At 44.3% G+C, this 26,194-nt stretch overlaps 5 protein-coding genes across 7 annotated transcripts in view; 4 read left to right on the plus strand and 1 right to left on the minus strand.

Moving 5' to 3' along the window:
- Positions 1-9,232: 9,232 nt before the first annotated feature.
- Positions 9,233-10,496, plus strand: LOC117602701 (uncharacterized). The gene has a single exon (XM_034321018.2). The coding sequence runs from the start codon at positions 9,741-9,743 to the stop codon at positions 10,494-10,496; it is 756 nt and encodes a 251-aa protein (XP_034176909.1). The 5' UTR covers positions 9,233-9,740.
- Positions 10,497-10,551: 55 nt separating this feature from the next.
- On the plus strand, positions 10,552-13,942 carry LOC117602699 (uncharacterized). The gene has a single exon (XM_034321013.2). It carries the CDS (start codon positions 10,742-10,744, stop codon positions 13,940-13,942), a length of 3,201 nt encoding a protein of 1,066 aa, XP_034176904.2. The 5' UTR covers positions 10,552-10,741.
- LOC117602702 (uridine diphosphate glucose pyrophosphatase NUDT14) lies at positions 13,855-15,370 on the plus strand. Its single transcript, XM_034321019.2, has 3 exons — positions 13,855-14,756; positions 14,998-15,071; positions 15,216-15,370. Exons 1-3 carry the CDS (start codon positions 14,314-14,316, stop codon positions 15,368-15,370), a joined length of 672 nt encoding a protein of 223 aa, XP_034176910.1. The 5' UTR covers positions 13,855-14,313.
- A 128-nt stretch (positions 15,371-15,498) lies between these two features.
- Atg6 (Beclin-1-like Atg6) lies at positions 15,499-17,565 on the minus strand. 3 transcript variants are annotated; one of them, XM_034321015.2, is made up of 5 exons: positions 17,143-17,565; positions 16,738-16,898; positions 16,332-16,678; positions 15,707-16,195; positions 15,499-15,639 (listed from the first exon to the last, which is right to left on the minus strand). In XM_034321015.2, the coding sequence occupies exons 1-5, from the start codon at positions 17,255-17,257 to the stop codon at positions 15,522-15,524; spliced, it is 1,230 nt and encodes a 409-aa protein (XP_034176906.1). In that variant the 5' UTR covers positions 17,258-17,565; the 3' UTR covers positions 15,499-15,521. The 3 variants fall into 3 exon arrangements, with proteins under 3 accessions (XP_034176906.1, XP_034176908.1, XP_034176905.1); XM_034321017.2 differs by having other exon boundaries at positions 16,269-16,678; positions 17,139-17,557; XM_034321014.2 differs by having other exon boundaries at positions 16,269-16,678; positions 17,143-17,556.
- A 266-nt stretch (positions 17,566-17,831) lies between these two features.
- Positions 17,832-26,194, plus strand: part of hth (Meis homeobox homothorax) — a 369,553-nt gene continuing 361,190 nt past the window's right edge. Inside the window, exon 1 of the mRNA XM_034321378.2 lies at positions 17,832-17,943. The gene's annotated coding sequence lies outside the window, so the exon portion shown is untranslated. The remainder of the gene's footprint in view (positions 17,944-26,194) is intronic.

A 26,194-nucleotide genomic window follows, 5' to 3' on the forward strand; every position in this document is an offset into this window, starting at 1 on the left:
GGTCAGATCCGTTAATGGCCGCGTTAATAGCCGTGTTTCTTCTAGTCGAGAATTGTATAGGTCTCTGGTGGTGCGATTGCGTTTCGTTATATCCTCCCGAAGGTGGTCCACGATCTTCGAAGCACGTGAGACTCCGTGACACGATGAATTTGTCACGGGTTTGGCTCACGGTACGTGCCTTAAACTACTTCCTCCCTCTTTTTCATCCGTCTTTTCGAGCACGTGCGATGAGTTTCTTAAATCCAATCGCGTTTTTAATAGCGCATCCCTCAAATTCTCCGTGAAATCGAAATATTAGAATGAATCGTCGTTCCTTCGCATTAAGAAAAAATATTAAATTATGTATCGTATGAAGTGATAATTACTCGAATGTACAAAATATTCGGATAAATGATAGAAACGAGGAACAGCTAGATGTTCAGTAGATCTAGATAGAAAAAGAAGATGACCAGTCTAGCGGTGATTAGATTTGAAAAATCGTTTAAAATCAGAACCCAGTGTAATACTTAAAGGGTTAAATTAAGTTCGCTAAGGATCGTCACGGTTCGAGGATCACGATGAACGGCTCGAAAATCGTTTTCTTCGTCGCGACGACATGGAACGAACTCGTGGATACGAAAAAACATGAGGAGAAGAAGAAGAAGCGAGGACGACGACTAAGATAGATGCTGGATACAAAGAGGAATTCGACGCGAGCGAGGGCATGCGCGAATCCGCGTCTAATCACGAGTTTAACGCTTTTTATCGTGCCTGTGGGCCTTCTTTTGCTAGCCTCCATCGTTTTCCCACAGTTAGCTACCTACGATTCTAGAATTGTTCTTCTTATCGTTTTTCGTAGCCTTCGATCGTTTCATTTTTTCTGATTTTTTGACAAACCCTCGGGAACCAACAGACGGAGCTTCGAAGGTGATTCGAACTGTTAAAATTATTATTTCTATTAACATTTCTTCTTGGGTGCAAGAGTATTGACCGGTGCACTGGAAACTGACGTGTGCGATAAGACATACGTGGTGTGGTTATTAACACGTTGATTGCCACAGTGAAAGCTGGCGTATGTGGTCAGACACATTACTTGGTAAGACATTACAAACTTCCAGCTTCCAACTACCAACTGGTAACTTCCAATTTTTTATTTTTTATTTTTCAATTTTCAATTTCCAACTTCCAAGTACATGTCAATGTACCAAAGAAACTAAATGACTTACAGACCCAGCCATAAAAACGAATGTCTTAAGGCAAAGTTTGAATATACCAACAATCTTTCATCTCTTCCAACCCTATTAATTAAAGTCTAATATCGACATGTAAGCAAGTTCAATTAGCGAATCGTATCCGACATGGAGCAGATACGAATTAAAGTTGACACGGGAATCAATTAATCGGACCTATCGAACAGTACGGTAGCCGATGTTTCGTCTTGTCTCGAATACGCACAGCACGTCAAACGTCGCGTACCTGCTAATTATCAGCGTTGTACGCGTTCTGATCGCTCGGATACACCCTCGTTACGCTTGCCAACGTATAATTAAGCCGGAGAGAATGCTCGTTCTCGAGCGATGGATAAAAATCGATCGATTCGCGGTCGATCTAGCCGTTCGACGATTCGCGTTATTATCGATCAGATCGCAAACAATCAATACTTTTTCCTCGCCATCGGATTTTCTTGCCTGCATTCATTCGTCCGCACGATCGAGCCTGCTCAGCCGAGATTTTCTCGCGAACGCGTGGAAACGTACCTTCGAACGATCCCCCTTGTTTTACATTTTATTCTTCGGATCCTTTTTCGCAAGTGTAATCGAATAAATAGACTTGAAATATGATACACGCCCGTTGTGAAACAGTGCCGGTAAGAATCTAGAGTTCCACGAAGATTCTCCACGGCGTCTAAATCGTAGGATACGGCGCCTGAAATTTTATGCGATCGCGTGATCGCGCCTCCTTCATGTTTTCACGAGTTCGATCCTAAGGAACGAAGGCTTCCTTATCGCTATTAGAACTATCGTCCGCCTTGGACTACCATTTCCCTGATCCTTTTTAATCACATACCAAGGATGCTTCCGTTTTGAAACATTCAGAGGCGAAAATGTCCAAGTTCAAAACTTGAATTCGTTTAATATTCAAAGAAGCAAATGGAAACGGTAAAGGACAGTAGCAAACAGATTCAGAAGTTAAAGAGCCAATACGATTATTCTTCGTGGTTCTTAAGCATCACTGACACGTAAAAAGTTCTCATACCGACCACTGTACCGTGTCCGCAGACACCGAACCACGTGAACGTATTGTACTCGAATATACACGTTCCACAGGAACACAGGCTGTATAACACATAAAACGGGCGCATAAACGCGATGTTATCGCAGACGGAGGAGGTTCCGCGTAATCTATCCAATTATCGTTCGATCAGAGCTGTATCCATGGCTGGTGGAAGCCCTAACCACCAACGAGAACCTCGATAGACGGACCACTATAAAAAGATATCTGTATATCCTAATGATATCCAACGTAATCTGAGTAATCTCCCTCTATTAGATCCTAACTTGGTGTCAAATCTACAAATGGATGTTTAACCCTACTTCGGATCTCCAAATTTCGATGACTATCTGGGACCATTTAGGTACAATAAATACAAACGAATTCTTGCTAATTATAAGAGGATGAAAGTATCATATGTAGGAAGGCAAGGTTGGTAACGTGGGGTAACTTCCAACCACCCTGTTCGAACACCTTTTTACCATTCACCAGTCTCTCTCTCTGGTCCGCCATCAGCTGACCGATTTATTAGTTATCAAACGTTGGAACCACCAGCTACTCGGCCGATCGAGATTCACCGTGTGCTTACCACGGGGTGGGGTCAGCGAAGGTTGCGCAACCCGTGGCTATTGCGCGGCGGTGCTGCCTTCCACACGATTGCCACTTTAAGTGCGCCATAATGGCAGTGGGCTTGCTAAGAAGAACGCGATCTTAAGAAACGGCTCACGGTGCCTGCTTGTGGCAGCCTTCTCCGTCCATCTTGGTTTCTCTGGCTTGCTCTCTCGCAAGGAGAACCGTCTCTCGGTCGCTCAGGGCCCCGCGGATGCGGATCGCCGTTGGGCCTTTCACTGGGGCCTGCGGGCTACGGGTCGCGACCTCAACGTGGTCCACTCCCTCTTCCTCTTCACCCTTCTTCTTCTTCTTCTTCTTCCTTCTCTTCAGCCTTCTTCGCCTTCCTCGTCCCTCTCTGTCTCTCCCTTCTGTTCTTTTTCTCCAAACATTTTTACCCTCCCTTCTCTTGCCTTTATGCTTTACCTAACCCGGCTCCCTTTGCTTACTCGCTGCTCGCCCGCCTTCCTCTTGCTGCTCCTCAGGATCCACATTGTCTATTCTTAGGCAGTCTCGTTACAGGCGACCGATGACCAATGGCAGTGGAGATATTAGGTCGTTCGATAAGTTCGTGACGTTTCGTCACGAATTATCAAATTACTATTTCGTTTGCGAATCTTGAAGAGTAATCGGAGTGGACGCGGATACCTGACTTACTTTGTAACGTCGCGCGAGTTTTATTAATTATGTCGGTTGTCGATGGATCGGCGAACGGTTGCAACGATTCTTGGGAAACGGAGAGAGGATGCTCTTCTCCGACGACGAAGGCCCGCTAGGTTCCCGCGAGGAAGAGCTTGCCCTGATTTTCGAGGAGAGCTCGCATACGTATGGATGTACCTATGTAACGTGGAGAGGCTGGTGATCACGAACTCCGCGATCGGAAGAGCTTAATCATGCGGGAACGTGTAGCAACGTGTACCCGAAGGAGAAGAAGGAGAGTCAGTTGTTCCATTCCGCGGAGGGATCACCTAGTCGTACAGCCGTTTAATTTCTCTTGACTACGATTAACCTACGTTCCACTTCCATCTAGTAAACGGAATATAATCGAGCTCCTCGTCGTCGAACACATTGGATTACGCGAATTTCTTCGCTACCGAGTTTGCTGATCTAATAGTCGCTTAATCGAGAAATTGATTTGAGAATTTTGTTCAATTTTTCATACGAAATTTCATCAAAGAAATGGAAAAAATTCCAAAGCAAAGGAGTTGTAATTATTTGATACTCCCTGGTGATTTTCGCACCGTTCTGTATTAATTTTCCAAAGGCGAAGAAGGGTGCCGCGGTAATTTTCAAATTACAAACTGCCCCGGCTGCGAGTTGCCAGGCTGCGGTGTTCTCGCAACAGCCTTTAAGACATTGTCTAAATAATAGTCTAATGGATAAGCCGGTGGTATCCCGTAGGTCGGCTACGCCATTTCCAAGACTCGCAGCATTGTGGTTGCGTTGCAACGATAGTCTATATCCCTTACGACTAGTTTCATTCCCCCTTTAAAGTGTTTTAGAGGTTCTAGAAGTGGGTGCTCGGCCGTTTTCTTCGGCAAACTGCCTCGTCTCCGGATACCGAGTTGCACTTCACCAGCTAGAACGGTCGTTGCTAACCCGGTTCTCGACGATTCATCCCGCGTGTCTCGTGCCGACGTGGCTGCCTCTTATGCTTCCCGGTAACGATCTTTTCCGATAGCTTACACGATTTAAACGCGAACTGCACGTGCATACACGCGAAACCCTTCCCTGAATGTTCCTGTAGCCGCATAATTTTCGAAAGCGAACAGTGCTCGAACGACTCTACGAGCGACGTAAATCGTCGACCTGGGTTTTCAACCGGCGAAAAAAGAAGTCGAAGAGATTAATTTTATCGGAAGCTACTCGAATATCGTACCCTGTCGAAGGAAACGATTCCTCCTCGCTCGCTTTCGAAGGTACGAAAAGAAACGTCGAGTCCGAGTTCGAGAAGAAGCATGAAGCAACGACGAGTGCAGATCATAACGGTTATCTTCCAGGAATCAATTGGATCGTAATGGTAAAAAGTGTTCTGTGGTATCGGATCGATGCTAACTCGTCGAAAGAAATTCAAATATTTTCTATTCGAGTTTCTTTGCTCCTGTAACGATACCATTTCTGCCGGAAGAATCTTACGGTCTCACGTTTTGTCAGGCTCTTTGAAGCTTCACAAACATTTTGAAGAAGAATTATTTAAAGACGACATGGAAAGTTGGCGTTTGAAAAATCGGTAAAAATATAACAACGTTTTCGAAATCGTGTCCTAACGCAATCACCTTGAGACGAAAACTCTTTCAACGTGTACGGACGAGAAATGATCGTCAGGTCCGGGTTAACCGTGCACGAAGGACCGTCGTGAAATAAACGTCAAGCTTTAACGCAATTACCCTCTCGTCCTTCGCGCACGTTGTCGTCACCAGTCACGGTGTTGCTCATTAATTCTGTTAATTTGTGGCACAACCGAATGAGAGAATCTGGAAGCGTTATCTCCTTCGTATATCCCACGTGTCAACCCTGCTCCCTCTATGACGTTGAATGAACATCAACCCGGCAACATGAATTGCGTAACCTTCCTTTTTCCTTTTACTTTTTTTTTCTCCATATTTCGTCGAGTATTACCATACAATGGCGTACACGCAATGGTAACGGGCGCCAACCTGTACGATACTTAACAGTGTCAAGCGGTAAATAATAGGTGGCTAATTTGTGGCAGCCATCTGACGCGCGGACTAAGCCGACTACACGCATACTTACGGCTTCCGGCGAGCAAGAAATCGCGTCGTCCGATAATCATCTGCAATGCTATCCGCTCGCGATCGCGGACCGTGTCCCGGCCGATACGCCGCTGCTAAATTAGTCCTGGGAACGCGATTACCCGCGACCGTGCAAATTGAAATAACATTACGTTAACGCCCTGCACCGCGATGCTTTTTCTCTGATTCCGCTGATTAATTCAACGATTTCCAATTACTAAATTCATCCTTCGATTCTATACGAGATAACACAAGGGTGACAACGTCTGAACCGCGAACGTGTCACCGTGAACGAACAGATGGGTGAAACATTAATCGTGGAGGTTTTAATAACCTAATAAGGAGGCTGGTAGCAACGATACCAGCCATCCACTCATCGTTGAAGGAAAGGGGTCTGGAAACCACCTACGGCTCTTTCATCGTGGCACGGACACGCGGTTGAACAAATTGGGGCCCGCCAGGTTGTTTGACAAATTTCGTCTAGCGCCGCGGGAGAGTGCCTTCTAATATCCTCTACCAGCCTGGTTCTTCCTTGTTCCATCATCGCCGTCTCCCTCTCGCCCTATTCCTCTGGGCTGTGCTCGTTCACGGAGCACGGCAGTCGGTCCTCTGACGCCGTTGGCCATCCTTTCTCGTATTCGTTACGCGACCACTTTTCCCTCGCTCTATGAACAAGCCGGTGCGTGCATGTGCATGTGCATGTGCACGTGCAGCAACGCGCGAGCACGTTCGTGGAAGGTTCGTAGCGGAGCGTGTAGAGCAGACTATCGCGATAGTGTGGTAGAACGAAGAGGATCAAGCCTGAAGAAGGTACCGCTATCGCCCTCTGACCTCTCGAGCCGAGCGAACCAGACCTCCTTCCATCGGCACCGGTAATTTTCCCTTCGATCCCGACTTCCTGGTGCTACCCGGAGATCTAGATCATCGAAAATCCGAGACGGCGGGCCCCGGTCGCGTGAAACCCGCTCGAACGAATCGCAAACGATGAGAGCAGACGGTCACTGTCGTTCATGAACAGCATTTCAAGAGAGAAAGAGAGAGAGTTGTGTTTATCTTTGATTCCATCGAAATTGGAGGTCGCTTCATGTTCCTCCGTGCAAAACCATTGATTAAAAAATTATCCGTTACCCCGACGATCGATGCGTTAATGGAGAACACGAATGGACCGTTTTACCTGGAAAACGAAAATCGGACGAAACGCGGAACCGGGATTAGTCTCGCGGACTTTTCCCCGTGGGAATGGAACATTTACAAAGTGGCACGGAGCAGAAGCACTCGCATTCCGAGGTAAATAGCCAAGCGAGGTAGCCGGTGCAACAAAAACATCGGACGTTAGGCGAATTCGAGATGAGAAACCGTTCCTTTCGAGAGGGAATTATTCAAATTGCCGATGAACTCGCCGCTCGGTACAGTATTCCGCGGCGAGCGGCTGTAACAAGTACGTAGAAGCGCAACGCGGTGCGCGAGGTAGAACTACTGGAAACAACGAGGTGTTGGAAATAATGTCGTGAGATCGTTTCGCGTGTAATCAAACTACCGTGTTACGTGTCGGTTAAATGTTGGGGGAAATTGAGAATTAACCCTTAACACGTTGAATGGTGCATGCGAAACAACTCTGTGTAGTAGAACACGCTATAATTACAATGATTAAAATATGGTCCTTGTATTTGTTCACATGTTTCATGGAATCTCATGGAAATACCGTAAGCTGATCATTCAAGCAGGTATTTCAACGATATCGGAGTTGAAAAACAATATGTACCTATCCGAAGAATATCGCTGACTAGTTTGCGTGTACACGCTCATCACGGATTAGCCGGATGACTAATCCCGATAGCGGTGATCGGGACAAGGGTAACCACTTTCGAGTCAATACCGAAATAACGGTTATTGGCGAGAAGGCAAATTAACCTAGTCGAGTTCGAGACCGCTACCGTGGTAAAAATCGCAAATCACAATGCTCGTACCTTAAGCGGTTGCTGCGGCATTTAATTTCACTCGGGGCGCTCGTTGTTTTCGCCATATAATTCCGATACCGAGCCGATACCCAGCTGCGAACAAAAGACTTCCTCCGAGAATCTCAGGTAAATGGCAGGTCCCCGGTTTCCACGATTTAACGGGAGTTACTCTCTAACAAGGACAACGATCCTGTAATTTCTCTATTCACTTTGGAACGGTATAGAAACATCGATTTCGATCAGCAAATAAAAACGGTACTAGAAATCGATGCAAAGAACATTATTATCGTCGAATATCAAATATTTCGCCATCTCTCAGAAAAAGTGATTAAGAATCATGAGTTCTCCGGTTAACAAGGACGCTGAGTTCGGTATGTATTTCCGGCCCCGTCCAGATGCCGCACGGTTCCCGGACCGCATTCAGATTCCCAGGGGATCCGGCAAGAAACGTCTCCCAATCTCGGTCCGGAAAGCGATCGTCAACCGTTTCGAGTCGCACGATCAGCTCCGTTCCCCTCGAGGAGGCTTCAAAAACGAGCCGGACCGGGCCGGGTGTCATCGTGTCCAGGTAGAAGATAAAATCGGCCAATCTACGGACTAGGGCGAGTCGATAAAAGGCGCTTTATACGAACGTTACTTTGTCCACGCGGCCAAGGACATCGAAGAAAAGAGGGACGAAAGTCTCTCGTTTAAGAGGGAAAGAGAGAACCGTTCGTTTTAATCGCTAATCGCCAATTACCTGGAGCGTCCCGCGCCCGAAACCCCCAGAAGCATTTTAACGAGCCGCCGTGTCGCCCGGCCCGGAATTTTACTTCAGCCCGGTCCGGCTTCCAGCGTCCTTTCGAAGCCGCAGACGCCACTACGTCCACGATATCTCTTTTCTCTTCTTCTACGAGCCATCCTCTTTCTATCCTCGTACACGTTTCCTATCCTCCTCTTCGTGTACGTGTGCACGCGTGTCTGTGCGCCCGCACCCGTACCAATTAGCGCATACTTCGGCCCCTCGGTGTTCGGCTGGCCGAACGTTGCTTTCGGTGGCCAGAATCGAACAGAAACCGCGTCCACGGAATGGGACGGATCGTTCGAAGGGCACGGATTCGCGTATCGTTTGCAACGCGACGGAGGAAGCTTGCAGAGAGATTCGTTAAATCGCGGACATCCGCTTCAATAGAATCATGGTGGCTCGTTCCGCGAGCACAGCTCGTTCTGCCAGCGATTAGTCATCGTAAGAGGAAGAGGAATGGTGAATGGTACTGGGATTATCGTATTTCGGATGAACAGTATGTCGGTGTAGCGGGATTATCGCGATGAATAACAGGAAAAGGGACGGATTTGCCAGGGGCCTTTCCTTAAGATTTTCGTAACGGTTCTGGAATACTGTTTTGCACCGCAGGATTAAGGATGTTTCACTCTGGGTGCTGGTAAAGAGAGGTCTATTGATGCAACGCGGGTTTATCGACGAGTTTTTGCATATCGGTTTTTCGTTAGAACGGGTGGAAAATGTTTTCGTCCCATTTAGGGAAATAAAATGAAATTGAGAAAGTTATCTTAGAATTTTTGAATTTCATTAATGTTATAGGTATTTGCACCCCCCAATAAGTACAGTACTGTGTGCACTTAATTCTTGTGCAATATTTGCAACGAATCATATTATTGTAAAATAATTAATTTCATAATATATAAATACTGTGCCAGCCTCATCTTTATATCTTTCAAATGAATCTGTATGTTTGCGCGTTTTAAAAGTGGCATTGGTAGCGACATCTACCAGTGAGCGCAGAAATGAAGCAAATGCAAAATTGAATTTTTTTTTAAATAAGCAACTTTCATGCATTATTGCAGATCGTAGAATATTCTGTGGTAACCATGAGTCAGTTAAAGCGTCAAAATCGAAAATCAAATAAGAAATTCATCCCACAGACTTGATTACTATAGCCATCTAGCAGAAAGACGCTATTAACCAACCCACGGTACAATTATTTATATTACATTGTAACAATAGAATATTTTCCATGCGATTGTCACGTGTGATCTGTCACTTTCGATTTCAAAATCAAAACCTCAAAAAAAAATTCATCGTATTAAATCACTTACCCCCGGATCCGGAACACCGCGCACCCATTCCTGCACCCCGTACTGAAACTGTCCTCTCGAACCATCCTCTTCTAAGATGACCTGCTTCGGTGGACGCGACGAGCAGATTTACGTAGTCGAGATGCTGATCCACAAACTGACCCTGACAAAGAACAAGATAAAAGACATAGGTGAGCATCCCGTCGGTGTGAAGATCAAGTTCCTCGACTTTCCCGTATTCGAGATAACTCGCGACGACTTTTACTCGCTGAAACCTACACCCCCGGAGGAAGATGGCACCCTGCATTTCATGATAGGCAGAAGTTGCGTATTCGTGAAACAACCCAAGGACCTGGTCAGAGAATTACAATCTACTAAGTTGATGGTCGGTGTGTTTCGAGTTGGAGACACGTTCCCCACCGCCGAAACGGAAATGACCCTGCCAGGGTGTCTATGCGATCAAGTGGCCATGGCGCAGAACGACGCGGCGAATCTACCGAAACCCTTCATGGTGAAGGGTAGTTACAACCTGATAGATCCCGGTGACAATCCATCCGGTACAATAGAAATGGAATTAAGAATGACCTGCGTTGGTCGATCGATCATGACCCATTACGAGTTGCACCCGAAATTCTTCGCCTTCAGGAACGACGGTAAAGAACGAGAGTTCGTAGTCAGACGTCTGGTGCCCCCTAGTAAGGACGTCTCGCAGTATCCTGATAGGACGACATTGGACGAATTGAAAGGAATAACGAAAGGACCACAGAAAAAGGGGAAAAAGGGGAAAAAGGGGAAAAAAGAAAAAGGAAAAGGCGGAAAGGGCGGAAAGGGTAAAAAGAAAGGCAAGAGATAGTTTTCCTCGACTGTGCAAGTTGATCACCCTGTACAGCATTTATGGTTGCCATGGTAACTATATGCGATATATCAGACAGGAAATTGACAGGTTCGAAGCGTTGGTGCGGTTAAATCACACTCCATGGCCATAAAACAACCACTAAATTAATGGCACGTTTCGAGTGAGGTGTCTTTTTAAAAGCCCTCGCGAGTTCCCTATTTTTATCTAAATTCCCGTGCAGAGAACATCAAACAGGACTGAAAATGGCTTTGAAGAAACGAAGCACGAAGTCGCAAGGAGAACAACTTTATATGCTCGAGGTAATGATCGATAAGATAACTTTGAATCCTGAACAAACATCGGACATTAATATCGAGGATTTGATCATTTGCGTGAGATTCAGTGATCTACCAGAATGCGAGATAAGTGTTCCTATCAAGGAGATCGAGCCTAAGAAAGTCGCTGAAGATGGTAATTCCGATGATTTTGGGTATGGGAAAACGTGTTTGTTTAGTAAAACACCCAGCTGCCTTATCAGAGCTATGAGATGGTCACCTTTGTGCTTGGAAGTGTATCACAAAGGGACCTCTTCCACGAAGGAAGATCGTGTTCTTCTAGGTACAGTGAAGATATCCTTGCCTGCCTGTATGTGCAATTACGTGGCGAAAGTTCCAAAAGAAAACAAAGCGTCGTCCACACCGTGCGAACAGAAAGATACGTTTGACCTAATTGATCCTGGTAGCAAAGTGTTTGGTAGCGTATCTGTGGTTCTCCGATTGTCCTGTTTCGGTAGCTCTATCGTTAAACAGTTCTCGTTAAACGAAAAGTCTTTTGTCCTGGAGGATTCGCCGCTGCAGAAATTTCTGTGTCCTTATCTTTCACCTGAAGATAAAAACAACGAGAAAGATCCGAAGAATGAAGATGATAAACCTTTGCTGAAGAGACCAGAATCTCCGCCACGAGTCACAATGAAAGATCCTGTCTTTAAAACTTTGACCTCAGCGGAAAAATTAAACGATCCTGAGTATAGAGAGTCAATTTACAGAGCGTATCCAAACGAACCAACTTGCTCCTGTCTACCACCGAATCGGTCGACGCATCCTATGAAATGTCGTTCAGGTTGCACTCGTCCTTGCTGTATGAGGCTAAGGAATCCCAATATACTGACCACGCAAAAAGGCAAACGTGTTAATAACACATTGGCTAAAACTTATTGTGTCAGAGATCACTTGCCTATACCGGAAGAAGATAGAACATGTGATAACCCGACTAGATTGAGAGGTGGTGGCGACCTTGAACAGCTGTACATAGGTCCTACTAGCATGAAATGGACCGACAATGAAACAGATTACACCTGGTACGATGAGAAATATAATACTGAACCCCGACTGGAAGGGGGAGGAGAAATCAACATGTCCAGCTGCACTTGTTCCGGTGGCACGGTGCCAGTTCCGCTTAGATCATCGTCGTCCAAGGGCAGAGACATGGTAACCACTTTTGATGCTTGCAAGCCTCGTATAACACCGACTGGACCGAAGCCCACTTGCATTTGCCCAGGAAAGGAAACACCAACTTGGCCTAGGGGTGCTGCTCGATGCATGAAGAAACCGTGTATGGGGATAGATTGTTTGATACGAGCTTTCGAGGATGCTCAGGAATTCGTCAATTCGATTGGAAAGGTGCCAGGTCTGCCTGGACTTGGTCTAATGGATCCATCGGAGAGCCCTTACTTTGGCCGGGACATTGACAAGGACTATGTTACTCAAGAACAGTCGCAGGAACCTCAGAAAAAGAAGGCGCAATCTGGGACTCCGCAAAAAGCAGAAGCTTCAACTCCAAGATGCACTGGTCCCTGCAGTTTGCCAGTAACCAAACCACCCGATGATATTCGTACTCGAATGCCTGCGCCCTATACACCTGCCACTACCGTAGGGTTACAGATACCTCCACGCTTGGGAATTGTACGGGAAGCGATACCTGTTTTACCTGAGGCCGGTTCAACGGCCGGAAGCGTAAAACAGAGAAAGGCGCACGAGAAGAGGGATGAAAAGGGAGACAAGCACAAGGAGCTCGATCCTAAATTACCTGCGCCGATAGACGTGGAAGTGGGACCTTGCGGTGAACCTAGGTGCAAATCTAGGAGGAAGAAGCCTGGGGATACAGCGAGCGTAAGCCAAAGTGCTATTTCCATCTCCACGAAAGCTCGAGCCGGTGCGAAGAAGAAACCCAAGTCGCGTCGCAAGGGAAAGGCGGCTAAAGGAAAAGGAAAGAAAGGTCGTCGTGGAGATCAATCTGGGAGTCCATCTGGAAGTCCATCTGGCAGTCCACAAACCAGTCCATCCGGCAAACACCAGAAAATTGGAAACATTCCTCGTGGGAAGACTGACTACAGAGAAGTCGAAAAGGGTATGTACAACCGCCCCAAAGAAATTTCTCCAGGACCCGGTGGTGATCTCAACCCTATTTCGCACCCCGAAATCACCGTCAGCAGACGAGTAATGCGATACGTTTACTTCGTCGGCGATTACTACCCCGGAATAGTGTACGGTCATAAGAACTGTATCGACGTACCTATGAGGGTGCCAGCAAACATGGGTTGGTTATGGAACAGCATGGCCACGGCAGGAAAATTGAAGCCACGTATCGGTTGGAAACCTGGAGCCATTGGTCGTTATCTATACGAAATGCTGCAAGAAGCAAAAGAGAATACATTAGCTTCTGACGATTCCATTACGAGCTTAACAAGAACCAGGGGAAAAACCGATCGTGGAAAAGGGGGCGCTGATCGTGGAAGAGGAGGAGCAGATCGCGGTAGAACGAGAATGATACGCGGAAAACCGGAACGCGAAAGAAGTAGAACTGATCGAGGAAGAACGCGAGATGCGACTGATCGTACCAGATCAGCACCATCAAGGGGGGGAAAGGGCTCGCCCAGAAGACGAGATGATAAAACCAGAGGTTTCCAAACGATGGAGCAAATGAACATGGAGGACGAGGAAGAGGATATGGAATCTCCGCCAACTTTACACATTCATAGGAAAGATGGTACTTACTACGTGACAATGTATCCCATCAGACAAGAATCACCCGGTGAGGCACGTCTAACCGAACCCATGAAACCGCTTCAATTCAAAATTGTCAAGAACAAAGACGATGCTTCGGTTGCGTCTAGTTCAACAGCGTCTGACATGGAAATTGAATTTTCGCCTCCTGCCGCTGTCAGTAGGTACCGCAAAAAGCCAGATGTCGTTCATGTCGATACGCAGGTTCGTCAGCAAGAAATTCTGGATGCGATTAAAGCGCAACTTACTAAAAAGAAGGATAAAAGAAAACAGAATGTTACAGATACGCCTAGAACTGACTCTGGTAAGAAAGGAGATAAGAAACAGCAAGAAATGGATTCTAAATCGGCAAAAGATAAAAAGAAAGACTCGGCAAAGAAGGAAAGAAAAGCTAAGAAATAAAAATGGCGATTAGAGGTTGTTAAATTACTACTTTGAATACGTGATACGTGAAACATGCGAATATGATTGTAGAAACTTCTAGGAGAGATTAGAAGTTATCAGTTGGAGTTTCATTTATCTACTAATTCAAGGAAAATTTCACATACCTTAGCTTGTAAATGTTTGTAAATAGCAGAATGATACCACACTCGACACAAAACGCGGTACCGATCACGTGCCTGCGTCTGCGCAAAAGCAGTTAGTTCAGTGCTGCACAGTGCTGGGCGCGGCATCTTCTGGTGGTACTCTCGCTTGCACTTCTACAAGATTACCGACAGGAGTTAAACAGTTGAAATCAGTGTAAACGTCATTTTCTATAATCTTTGGAAGAAATGGATGTCAAGGAACAAGAGAAACAAAATGAAAATATTCGAGAACGAATGCTCGACGTGCAACAAATACAAATAGCAGAATGTCCTTCTAACTCACCGTGGATTAGACCTGTTCGAATACATTACCAACAAGATGGTCACCAACGAGACTGGGACGTGGTAAGGGCACACGACGGTGTCAGTATAGTTGTGTTCAATACAAGCCGCAAGAAACTCGTGTTTGTCCGACAATTTCGTCCTGCCTACTTCTACACATTCCTTCCGGAGAAACACGGACCGGTGGATCTAAAACAGTATCCACCGAGGTTAGGGTTGACCTTAGAACTTTGCGCCGGTATCGTGGATAAAGATAAATCATTAGCCGAAATAGCAAAGGACGAGCTCAAAGAAGAATGTGGATACGATGCTCCGCTGAACTCTTTTGAATATGTCATTACTTTCAGGTGTGTCAATAACTAAATATTAATTTATCTAGCGTAATGTTTTGTGTAACTCATGACGCAAAGAAATGTCATGTTCCGTTCTGTCATAAGTTGTCATGTCATGCGTACCTATTCGTGTCATATCATTTTTATAACTGCATGCATTTTTATATTCAATCCATTGTAAAGTATGTCATTTTGAGAAAATAAATAAGTTTACTTTTTATAAAATGCTGATTATCTTGTTGTGGATTGATTATAGATATGTTTCCACTTCAGTCTGCAAGCATACACTCTTCTATGTGGAAGTTACAGATGAAATGCATACTTATCCTGGTAAGCTAATAAATATAACTATAGTTCTTTTTTAATATAGTCTTATTAAATAATAGACCCAAAAGTGATTTTATAATGTTCAATAAAGTACTTAAAAAAATCCTGTTCATTATCTTTAAACTTGAGCAATTCATAAAATTAAAGGAGGGGGTGCTGCATCTGAAGGGGAACTGATCGAACTGGTGGAACTAAGCATCCCAGAGGTAAAACAATACATCAATTCTAAGGAAGTAGAAAGTCCCCCGTGTTTACTATACGGTATAACCTGGTTCTTAGCTAATAAATCTAAATATTGTTAATAATTTAAAATTAAATTCCTTTAAAATTTGTTCAAACTCTAAATAAAAGGTTTATCCTTTAACTGATTTTATTTACAAATAACATGTATGTACATAAGTGAATGTGAAAAAGACGTATGATTAAGACTGGATGAATCTGCATACTATAAAGTTAATGTTCAGTCTCATCTTTTGTGAATTGGGAACTAACCCATGCAAGACCCCATTTTAGATTGGTCAATAAGAATTTGAGTGCCTTGGTCCACTGTTCCTCAGAGTTAAATTGAATTCTGAAATAGAAACAAGATATTTTATATAACCTTGACTAAAAATAAGTTGCAATATAATGGAACATACTTGATTGAGTAAGAGTTGCCTGTAGCAGAATCTTCTATTTTACCCCGATCCATTCTATATGGGAGACAGAATCCACTATCTCCTTTTTCCACTTGTTCCTTAAATTGCTGTAAGCAATCAAGGAATGCTACCATTGCTGCATCAAATTTGGTATCCCACAGAAATTTGAATCCCCCACTTCCATAGAGAGGTAACTCTCTATGTTGGTCTAAGGCTTCAATATAACTGTGATTACCAAACGGCACTAAACGAAACCGTTTGAACGTAAGATTCATTTTTCTAGCCAGAGCTGTTAACAGTAAGGTAGTTTGTCCCCAAGCGGCATTTATCTCGCTCCAATCTACCGGCGCACTTGGCAAACGGCCTAAACGAAAGGAATTTATAGTTCCAAAGTGTCCTGAATGCCAAATATGAAATGTGGCATTGAAAACATTCGTTTTCTTCAGTCTCTCTAGCTGTGAAGCTGCATAGGCTAATTGGCATTCCAAACTAAACAAATTGTCAATGTTAATGAAAACGAACTATAGAGAGTGCATCAAATGCAATAACATGTCATTATTACCTACGATACTCATCTTCTGCTAATATAAGATCTCTTTTATGTTTTGAATATTCCTTCCAATACCTTTCTTCTTCGCTTTGAAGCTTCTCCCTTTCTCTTTCTTGTTGTGATATAGCATTCCTGGTAGCAATTTCTTCTTTTCTCAGAGCTTCCAATTCACTGATCATTCTTTTTTCTTCTGCTTTCACATCTTGTAATTCTTTTGTAAGACTTTCCATTTCTATGTCCTCATTTCCCTGTTGTTGTTCTAGTTCTAATTTTTTTAAGTATTCATTGTAGTCTGACCATTCTCCTTCTGTCATTCTTAATTGTTGATCCATTGACCATAAAAGATTATCTGTGCATTCATCACAGAGAGGGTGATCAGCAGAGCTACTGCTACTAAGAATATCAAACAATGTTGCCCGTACCTTCAATAAATAAATTACATTAACATTCATGATAATTCAACATAGAAGATTATAAATACCTTTAAATGGTGACTGAGACTTTCTGTTTCTCCAGAATCTCCAACTAGCATAAATCCATTAGTTCCATTTGCAGACTCAGTTAGTCTAAATGGTGGAACCAAATGTTCCATACTTCCACTTTGAGGTTCTATTTCTCCTACCACTTGCTGTTGAATTGGAACTATCATAAAAGATTAAATTACTTAATTTATATCAATCGTTTCGACGTAAATAGCGTATTAGAAATCGCATAATATCGTAAAAAATACATTAAATGACAGAACAAAAAAGTCGTTTATGTTTCAATCGTATCCCGTGTAATAACACTTAAAAAGGGAACGCGTTATCGGTACTCCGAGGAGAAGGCAAAATAAATAATAAGCCCTGTCATAAAATCATATTACTTTGAAATAGAAATTACCTACGTGAAAGTTCTGCTAACGTGTGTTCCCCGAGATGATCCAAGAAACTTGGATCCAGTCTTAGAGGCTGTAAACATCGTTGACAACAAAAACTAACGTTACTTTTCATATCTACCATTTTGACGCGTTGTTTATGAAAAATAACTCAAGTTTAGGACGAACTCAAACGCCACGTTATTTATAAATACGCATTTGACGCTTAGTAGACAGGGTCAGCTGATTTTACTTTCTTCAAGACCCACGAGAAGGCGTCAATGCACACATAGATTTTTTTATCTCTAACATAATTACTTCAAATTCATTTCATTCAACAAGGTAATAAAAATATAGAAAATTACAATAAGTATTTATTGTACAAGAATAAATTTTACGATGTTAATAAAAAAAGTGTAATTTATAAGAAGATATGAGAACCAGGTTCACCAACACTTTCGATATTCCCCTAAAAGCTTTGGATACTTAGAATAAGATCTCTGTACCCTCTATATGCAGCTCCTAACAGATAAAACCAAGTCTATCGATTATACTGACTCCTTTAGTTCTGTGATTCAACTGCAGATGGTGCAAAGCACTGATCTAGCAGGTGCTGCCCTCGCGCAACCAGTAGTAGTTTCGAAACGTTGGTTCGATGTTCCGTGCGCGCCTAAATATTCCGTTTAATTTTTGCAAAATTAGTGTGTTATACATTATAATTACATCTCAAAAACACTGTGCATCTTCAGGTTACCAGTGCTACCATTACTAATGGCCACGATGCAGCGGGAAGGACCACTGTACATCAAATAAGTTCTGGTACCTGAGAGGGTAAGTTTTTGCAATCTACTATTTGAAGCGCCGCCCGCCATTTGCATTTGACTTTTGCATGTAAAGAATATGAACAAACAAGCGTGATAGTTTCAAATATGTACTTATTTGGTATTAATATGCGTGGATGTATATGGATTTTAGAAAGAATCTTGACACGTATTTTCAGATATCGTTTTTATTGCACACGTGCTCCTTATACATAGTATTAACGGTTTTTTAGACAGTGCTGCCAAAGTTCGCACTCTTACAAGTGGTATCATATCACAATATAACAACATGGTGAACTTCCTTTTAACTAAGGGAAGCTGAAATTAAACGTGACTGTATTTTTGTATTATTTTATAAATATGAAAAAGTAGGCAACGATCAACAAGTAGCTTCTCGACTCCGTTAGTCGGCCATGCAATATAACTTCAGTTTCGCGGACATATACGATCATAGTCGTGTAGCTTCCACCATAGCAGTCGTGAACACAATTACAGTAAACTTTCGATACGACTTTAGGAAACGCTATGTACGCCATTCTAACAGCTACGTCTATTGTCTCCTTGTCTATTGGACACAATGAATTATTATGCAAGTGTTTCGTTAGTTTCCTCTTCCATCGCGATAGCTTGAGTGGCGCGACGAATCGCTGACTCAGCTGTGTCAATCATTTCGGTAACATCAATTTCCATGGTTGGCTTCAGACGAACCGCATAATAGGCAATTTAAGGTTTCATAGGCACCTGTGATCCCCTCTTTTAATGCATGCATTATATCGAGGGAATGAACATTTTTACGTGTCATATCTTGAAAATTTATTGATTCCCTATAAAAGTACTCCTTATGTAACAAGTAGGTAACTACCGCAATGACACGTTAACAATATATTTCTGTAGGCGTGTTTCCTTACTAATTGTGCTACTATTCAATAGTCAATATCGAGCGTGTATTCAGAATGGTATTCTAATGGCTCTACTAGGAAGGGGCGCGTACCCCTTTGGTAGCTAATCGGATATCCATAGAAGCATTAATATTCAAACTTTTTACTTTATAAGCATAAATAAGAATATAGAAAATTATTAAAGAAAATGTACAAATAGGCACTCGGGTACTTTGAGGTTATCAGGGGATTAAAGCGCGCAATAACAAGGACCATTCACAATCCTAACTACCATTTCTCAGTACATCTGCAATTTTCCATAAAAATTCGTGCAACGTCCTTGTATGGTAATTTGCAACCTTGTCGCAAACTTACCTACGATTATCCGAGCTTACATCCACCGGGTGCGGTGTGCGTGCACCAACTTGTGTCGTATCGCGTGGGTGTCCACGGAGAGGGTGTTCTATTAAGGAACCCTTTGCTAGAGAGAGACGGACACGCGTTCGAAGAGAATGATAAGAAGTTGGAAGGAGAGGTTAAGAGAGAGAGAAAGAGAGAAGAAACAAACGCAAAGAGGGACAAGAGGAGAGGGAGGAACAGTTGGTCTGTGGGGAGAGAAGTATAGGGTGGGCGTCGACCGTTTTAAGCGGAGGAGTGCCGTTGGGGCCGATGGGAGCGAAGACCGTTGAGTTTGAGTCGAGCTGAGTGAAGCGCGGGCGTCACGACGACGTCGGTATCGTGGCTGGCCTCCGCCAATCCGTCCCTCAGCGGCCATGTTGCTCGTGTACCTGGGGCGGAGCGCGGTACACCGTGTGTGTGTCCCTCTCTCTTTCTCTCTCTCTCTCCTTTTTACATTCGGAGTAAACTTCTCTTCCGTTCCTCTCTCGTTTGCCTCCTTCTTCGCGAACGACCCGTGTCCTCGACTTCTTCTTGTCTTTTCAATTTTTTTCATTTCCTTTTCTTATTCTCCTTCTTTCGATTCGCATTCCTTGTTCCTCTTGTCCGAGCTCGCGTTACGCTCCTTCGGGGCGAACCGATCGCAAGTCGCACCCGTACTGCACCTGTGACCGGTGACGTAACGCGGTTGGTATCTCGAGACCGCGACCCCTTTTGCCTTGGTAGCGAAGAAAGAACTTATGAAACCAGCAACCTTCCCGTACGCTGTTTCCAGCGAGCTTAACTTCATCATCCCGTATGGGTGGTGTTCTCGGAGTACGTTGAACAGGGTGCATAGGCAACGTTCGAATGAATTATTTGGCGAGGTGGACACAGGGTAATTACTAGGATGCTCGTCCACTCGAGTTTCCCTGTATGGTCGTCTAGGTTCCGGTTGATTTACGCCCCGTTACCGGCTACGTTTCGCGTCGACTCGGAAAATAACAACTCCATGCTTAACGTTTTCGTTTTACGATTACGCGGATCGCGTGTAATTGCCGGCTCCGAAGTCGCGGCCGCCGGCGCGATTGTATTTCGCCTTCGAGACCGCGTCAACTGTCCCATACATCTTGCCGGCGAGCGAAAGAGAGCCGGGATAATTGCACGAACGTATAGTACCCGCCGTGCACGGATGCAATTATAGGACGTAAACGTTCTGTACGCATGGTGGCGTTTCGCTCCATGGGAATTCCACGGGTTGCTTACGAATCAATTAAGTGGGAACTCGGGGATTCGATGCGAGTAGACCGAGATTCGAAAGAGAGGCAATAGTTGTACTTACTAGATTCAAATCCTAAACGAGATAGGTGACGTGTTACATTTGTTCGGTTCAAACTCACCCTTTTCCGCTCGTATATCAACTCCTTTCCACAAACAGAGATAATAGAATTATAAATATCATTTAGTATTATCAATGCGACGCCGAGATTTCGGTGCATCTCGTGTATTCTGATAAGACTTCTTTCAGTCAGGCTGAGATATTGAAAAATATGTCTAAACAGTACCTTTTTTTGTGATAGTTGCGATCATTTTCCAAAATCAAATATTTATTTCTTGTTAAAGTGTGGTAGCGCATCTCTATTACGAGACAGCGTTGCAAATTTCCATATAAATACATAAATTTTTTTCGTCCCTCAACCCGGGAGTCTTGTATCAAAGTCGTTATGGAACGTCATTAACAGCAAAACACGATGTTCGAACGATGCTTTTGTAATTTAGTATCGTATCCACTCGGAATGCGCCGGTCCGCCGCTCGAAACCCCGGTGTTTGCGTAACCCGACAAAATATACAGATCGAATTCGGAGTGATTTGTTTTCTTTGCCGTTAGAAATTTTGTTCGTCCGTCTAGGTGGCTACCGGGTTAAAATAAACATTTTTCCAGGCTTTTTCGCCCGTACACACTCGCACGTCTCTCTCTACACGTATATATTCGCGTACACGCGTGGACGCACGCGTCAAATAGTTGGAAACAGCCAGGCCAACGCATCCATCTTCGAGCTATTATCTCCTACATAACTCATCTGTTTTTCCCATCAGCCAAATTGCTGTTCCGCTCGAAATCGACCTATCTCCCTCGTGTTCCTCTCCTCTTCGCTTTCTCTCTATTCTGTCAAAAACTGGCGTTTTTTACATGGATGACTTACGACTCGAAAAACTTGCCCGAAATCCCGTGATTTATGAATCGGGGGAAAAAAAAGGTGGAAATATCGAGATCTGTATGAGTGTTCCTTGCGGAAATTTCAGCATCGCGTCTAAAGTCTGATTAGACGTTAGTTTCGTGTTCATTGGACCACCATTTTACTCGCGTTCTCAGGGTTCTACATAGAAGCAGGGCGAATCGGCAGGGATCGGAAGCAGAAGAGATCCTGCTCGATCCGCTCGCGGCGGGGATGCTCCGAATTCCGAAAACCGAGACCGTGCTCCTCGTGGGCGTATCGTGGCCCATAAATACCTGCGGTGTAAACACGAGTCGCCGAATGTTTGGCCAGCCTGGGCTCGGCCAACCGTGCCACGGATTCGATCGTCTGATGTAAACCCTTTGGTTAAATAAACCGGGCCGCGTTTTCTTACGCGCGTGGATCGTTTGGCCGCGAATTAGAGCCCGGTGTAGAGGAAGGACAAGTGTCGTGCGATCAATTATCATACTTTTTAAAGAAAATTAACTCAACACCACTGTTCGAATACTTTTTCTATGAAATAATGGAGGAATAGTTTTGTATCGCCACGTGGCAAGATTAGATTCATTAAGACGATTAATCGTAAGATCGCAAGTTTTTATTGTAGCGTCGTGGTCAAGTGGAAATTTTGCGATCGAGAGATCGGTTTCACGAAGCATTGAAATTACAATGGAGAAAATTTGCTAGTCGATTCGGTGATCCCTTGTCTCCGAGCGACTTTATCTCTGCGATCGTGTGCCGACTTCTTATCTGATTCGACGAAACCGCCTTGGAAATGCAATAAATCATTTTGTCCCGTGGAATAATCGAGAGCCAGATAGACATTGTCATGCGGGAATCACGAGACTCGTTACGATGTTCGATTCGCGTATTTTTTCCTTTTAATTGGATTCCAATTCCAGTCCCCACCCACAATTGAACAGAAGCGTTTTCAAAATAAAACGCTTCTTATTGTATCTGAAAAATGTTATCTCTTCGAACTTTAACGCGACGATCAAATCGTTAAAGCAACGATTACTCTTTGAATCGACAAAAGTATCCAGAAATTGGCCTTTAAAACGGTGTTAAAGAGAAAACGTTCTATCCGAATATCCCATTCATAAACGCGAATATTACCATAACCCCGAGAGCAAGCATCTCATAGTAGGTGTATACCTTCATAGCATTGACCGTTAAACGCGTTATCGCGGTAAACGGTGCTCGTTTCTCGATGGAAAACGTTTCAAGGGGTCAGGCGGTTTCGTCGTCAAGGCTTATTCATAATGCGAGCGTTTATCGCGGTTGCAACGGGCTACGTGTGTCGGGTGGGCCTCACGACGGGGGTCTACCCGGTCCTGGACGTGTATTTATGAGCGAAAAAATATTTTATCATAATAATACGAGGATACGTAGTCGCGGTAGGCTGTCCGGTGGCGCAAATGAGGCTTCGTGTATCCGCACGAAGGTAACTTCTCTCTTTCTGTTCGGCGTTACACGAGGTGCAGGATATGGTCGCGATAGGTCAGCACGATTACCAGAAAATTATTAGGATATCGATCGGGATCGCGAATTTTTCCTCGGTTTTTACGGGGGACAAGCTTGTGCCACTGGTGGCGCAACACCGGTGTCGGTTACAAGGCGAAATCGAGCCGCGCCGTAATGCACGCTAACGAAGCATAAAATGTGAGAACGAGCGTAACGTAGCGCGCTGCCTGATATTTGTTCGAGTCGCTTGGGTCCCGCTCGTTATTACGCGCGACGGGGGAGGAACGAAGAGAAACGACGCGACACCATCGCCAGGACGATCTCTTATGCTGCAACGGCGTCGGCGGGTTCACGGGTCGAAAGTTTCGCGAGCCGCGTTCTCTCACGGGTCACCGGTATCCGTGTTGTCCTTTCACCCTTTTCTCTTCTAACGGGACCCGTGTCTTACATGATGGCCCTAATTTTCTTCCTTATTTTATTTCAAGCATTCGTATTGCAACTTTTTACATTTTAACGACCAGGTATGTACAATGGAATTTACTATATAAATGGGAATATTTTATAATCTTCACTTGAAAATTTTTAATTTTCTCAAACATAATCGGAATAATAATGTAATGTTTATTGTAATGGCGATGTGATTCATAATCTGAGTTAATTGTGAAAATTAACAAAATAATCTGTACTAATTATATAAAATTTCATTCGTCAATCACCTATCATGGTCGACGTGTTAATTATTAGACGATCCAATTTCCGGCCAATAAATCCCGCCTCCTCAATCGTTCATTTAATTCAATTTCTCCAAAGAATGTGTACGCCACTTAGCGCATCGGACGGAGTTCATCCAGAGTGTAAACTCTACACTGTAAAGCATTCTCGTTTTAAGATCGTGTTCGGTTACGATGGAACGACCGTTCGTCGAAGTTACTACGTACTCGCGCGAGTATTGCAGCTGCGACTCTAATTGCGATAACGTCTCGCCGAGCGTATTTGCATACTTGCGGAAAATATCATCTCCGGCGCGAGTATGATGCTTATTAAACGAGCCGCTCGTTACTTCTCGGACCGTGCGTTGTTCGACGCGTCGCGCCTGTTTGCAGATCTTCTTTTGTGTTATCGACTTTCCACGTGTCGTTTAATGAGAAACGAAAACGAACGCGAGGAAGCATTCGGGATCGTTAAACTTCCATTAATAATCGAACGAGCAGGGTTCACGGTTTGACGAAACGAGTTCAATGGAGTTGTTTAGGTTTATCCTCGGGGTTCCGATGACACGGCTCTGTCCGCTGGATCGTGGGAGTATCATTAATCATCGTTCGGCTAGGAAACAAATCACGGTACTTGAAGAACGTCCAAGAGATCCGCGTATGGGTCGTTAAAGGGGCTTGTGAATTCCAGTTTCTTGAAAAAAATGCTACCAAATCGAGGAGAAACGTGAACTATTATTCCTCTATGTACATTCCGTTGATGCAAGAACAGGAGATATTTAAATTCGAAAGCATGATGTACGCGTATTAGCGGCTGACAACTTTCTAATGGAATAATCATCGAGAAAATTCAATTTGACGGCGATCAAACGGTACGTTTTCTTCATCGAATCGTAACGATACCTCGCGGCTAGGGTATCGACATAATAAGCCGGGGTGAGAGAGACACGGAACCCTGATATTCCGAGTTTAGCAGCGAAAACAGGCCACGTCCGAAGGAATTAGTGAAATCCAAGGGCTGCAGGGGTGGGTTACCCTGACAGCAGGTGAAACGCGCCACGTCCGCCCACATTTGACGGCTGCGGGTTACCTCCGGCCACTTAAACTGAAATCTTCACCGTTCCCCTCGTTCTCCGTCCCTCTTCTCTGTCCGCTCGACCACCACGGTTAGCCCCTCGATCTGGCGCAGTTTTAAAAAGCGTGGCAAGGGGTGGCCCGGCGCATTTTGCCGGGCATTATTCGGCCCTGCGGGTGATCCCTACGGCGCTGCTTTCTCTTCTCCGACCCTTCCATCTTTCCTTTCTGCCGAACCCGCGCCCCTCCGCGAGCTTTTTGTTTCTTTTCTTCCCTCTAACATCCCTCCTCCCCTAAACCCATGCCTCTTTTCTCCGTTTCGTCCGTCGCATTGTATCCTTTTATGAAGTCGTGCGCTCGCCTCGGATAGATAGAATGTGATCTTTCCACGTATCTCTCGACCTGGCACTCTCGCTCCTCTACCGGCTCATTTTGTCCTTTTCTTTTTTCGGATTTTTAGGCCTCGGCTTGCTGGGAAAATTAAAGGAGATTAGGAAAAGATTTTAGATACCGGATCGCTGGAAAAGGGTCTCATTGTTAGGGAAATTAGGACAAGTTATGTGTCTTATGAATATATTTTAGTTTCATTTTCCAGTGATCTTTTTCTAGATGTAAAGAAAAATTGGAAACTAAAGGAGTTACTTGAAATATGTGGTCGTTAAGGTGTTAAGTTTATAGGGAGCAAATCGATCGAAAATTTCGAAGCAGTGTCTCGTAATGAGATACGAAGAGTCAGAAATAGAAGGATCGTTCGAAATCTGTTGCTCGGAGTAGAAGAGAAACCTGTAATTACCGATTACTTCGGCCGATACTTCGTTATTCTCGTGCCGACGAACGGGCACACCTGTTGAAAACACGTCGTCGCGATGTCTAGGAATTCCTCGAGTTCCTTTCGATCAACTGGTACCTGCGAGATCGAGGAACGAATTATATTTGGCCAGTCAGCACGAAAAATTAATGCTTCGAACCGTAAATAACGCGGATTCTCTCGTTCCACCGATATTTGAATATCGGCAATTTCCATATGTAATTTCGTCGGCTATTAATTATTACAGGTATAAAATAATGAAGTCGATCAATAATCAATACGAGAGAACAGATGGAATCGAATTCGTAGACAACTGTTGCGTCTTCGAGGAAGAATCTTTATTAATTGCTACATTCGCTCGTATCTCGTCAAATGAAATCTAATTAATTATCCATGGATCCTGCGAAATAACACAGTATTTCTGAAACGTGTTGTCAAATTTTGCTTACATTTTAAGAGAAACTTTCCTAGGCTACCTAGAAGGTAACCGATGGTCAGCGAATCGTCGAGCAGCACGCATGGTCCCTTGAAAATGCGACTTTATAATGGGATTAGGCGGGTCGCAATTCCAATTGTAAATTGGATTATGGCGTGCCTTTAACGGCTGAAAAGCGCGCACGCCCCGCGAGCCATTGTAAACCCTCGCGCAATTCAACCCTCCTTGCTAACATTCGACCTACGAAATTTTACCTGCTTCCAACCAGTAGACCCTTT

This window comes from Osmia lignaria, chromosome 12, assembly GCF_051020975.1.
Source record: "Osmia lignaria lignaria isolate PbOS001 chromosome 12, iyOsmLign1, whole genome shotgun sequence".
NCBI classification, from domain to species: Eukaryota; Metazoa; Arthropoda; class Insecta; order Hymenoptera; family Megachilidae; genus Osmia; species Osmia lignaria.

Bases quoted from the DNA above. Each gene is read 5' to 3' on its own strand.
- LOC117602699 (XM_034321013.2), top strand. From the start codon at position 10,742: ATGGCTTTGAAGAAACGAAGCACGAAGTCGCAAGGAGAACAACTTTAT.
- LOC117602701 (XM_034321018.2), top strand. From the start codon at position 9,741: ATGACCTGCTTCGGTGGACGCGACGAGCAGATTTACGTAGTCGAGATG.
- LOC117602702 (XM_034321019.2), top strand. From the start codon at position 14,314: ATGGATGTCAAGGAACAAGAGAAACAAAATGAAAATATTCGAGAACGA. The intron at 14,757-14,997 runs GTGTGTCAATAA...GATTGATTATAG, and splicing joins GAATATGTCATTACTTTCAG to ATATGTTTCCACTTCAGTCT. The intron at 15,072-15,215 runs GTAAGCTAATAA...ATAAAATTAAAG, and splicing joins TGAAATGCATACTTATCCTG to GAGGGGGTGCTGCATCTGAA.
- Atg6 (XM_034321014.2), bottom strand. From the start codon at position 17,257: ATGGTAGATATGAAAAGTAACGTTAGTTTTTGTTGTCAACGATGTTTA. The intron at 16,679-16,737 runs GTATTTATAATC...TATTTATTGAAG, and splicing joins GTCTCAGTCACCATTTAAAG to GTACGGGCAACATTGTTTGA. The intron at 15,640-15,706 runs GTATGTTCCATT...TTTCTATTTCAG, and splicing joins GGCAACTCTTACTCAATCAA to AATTCAATTTAACTCTGAGG.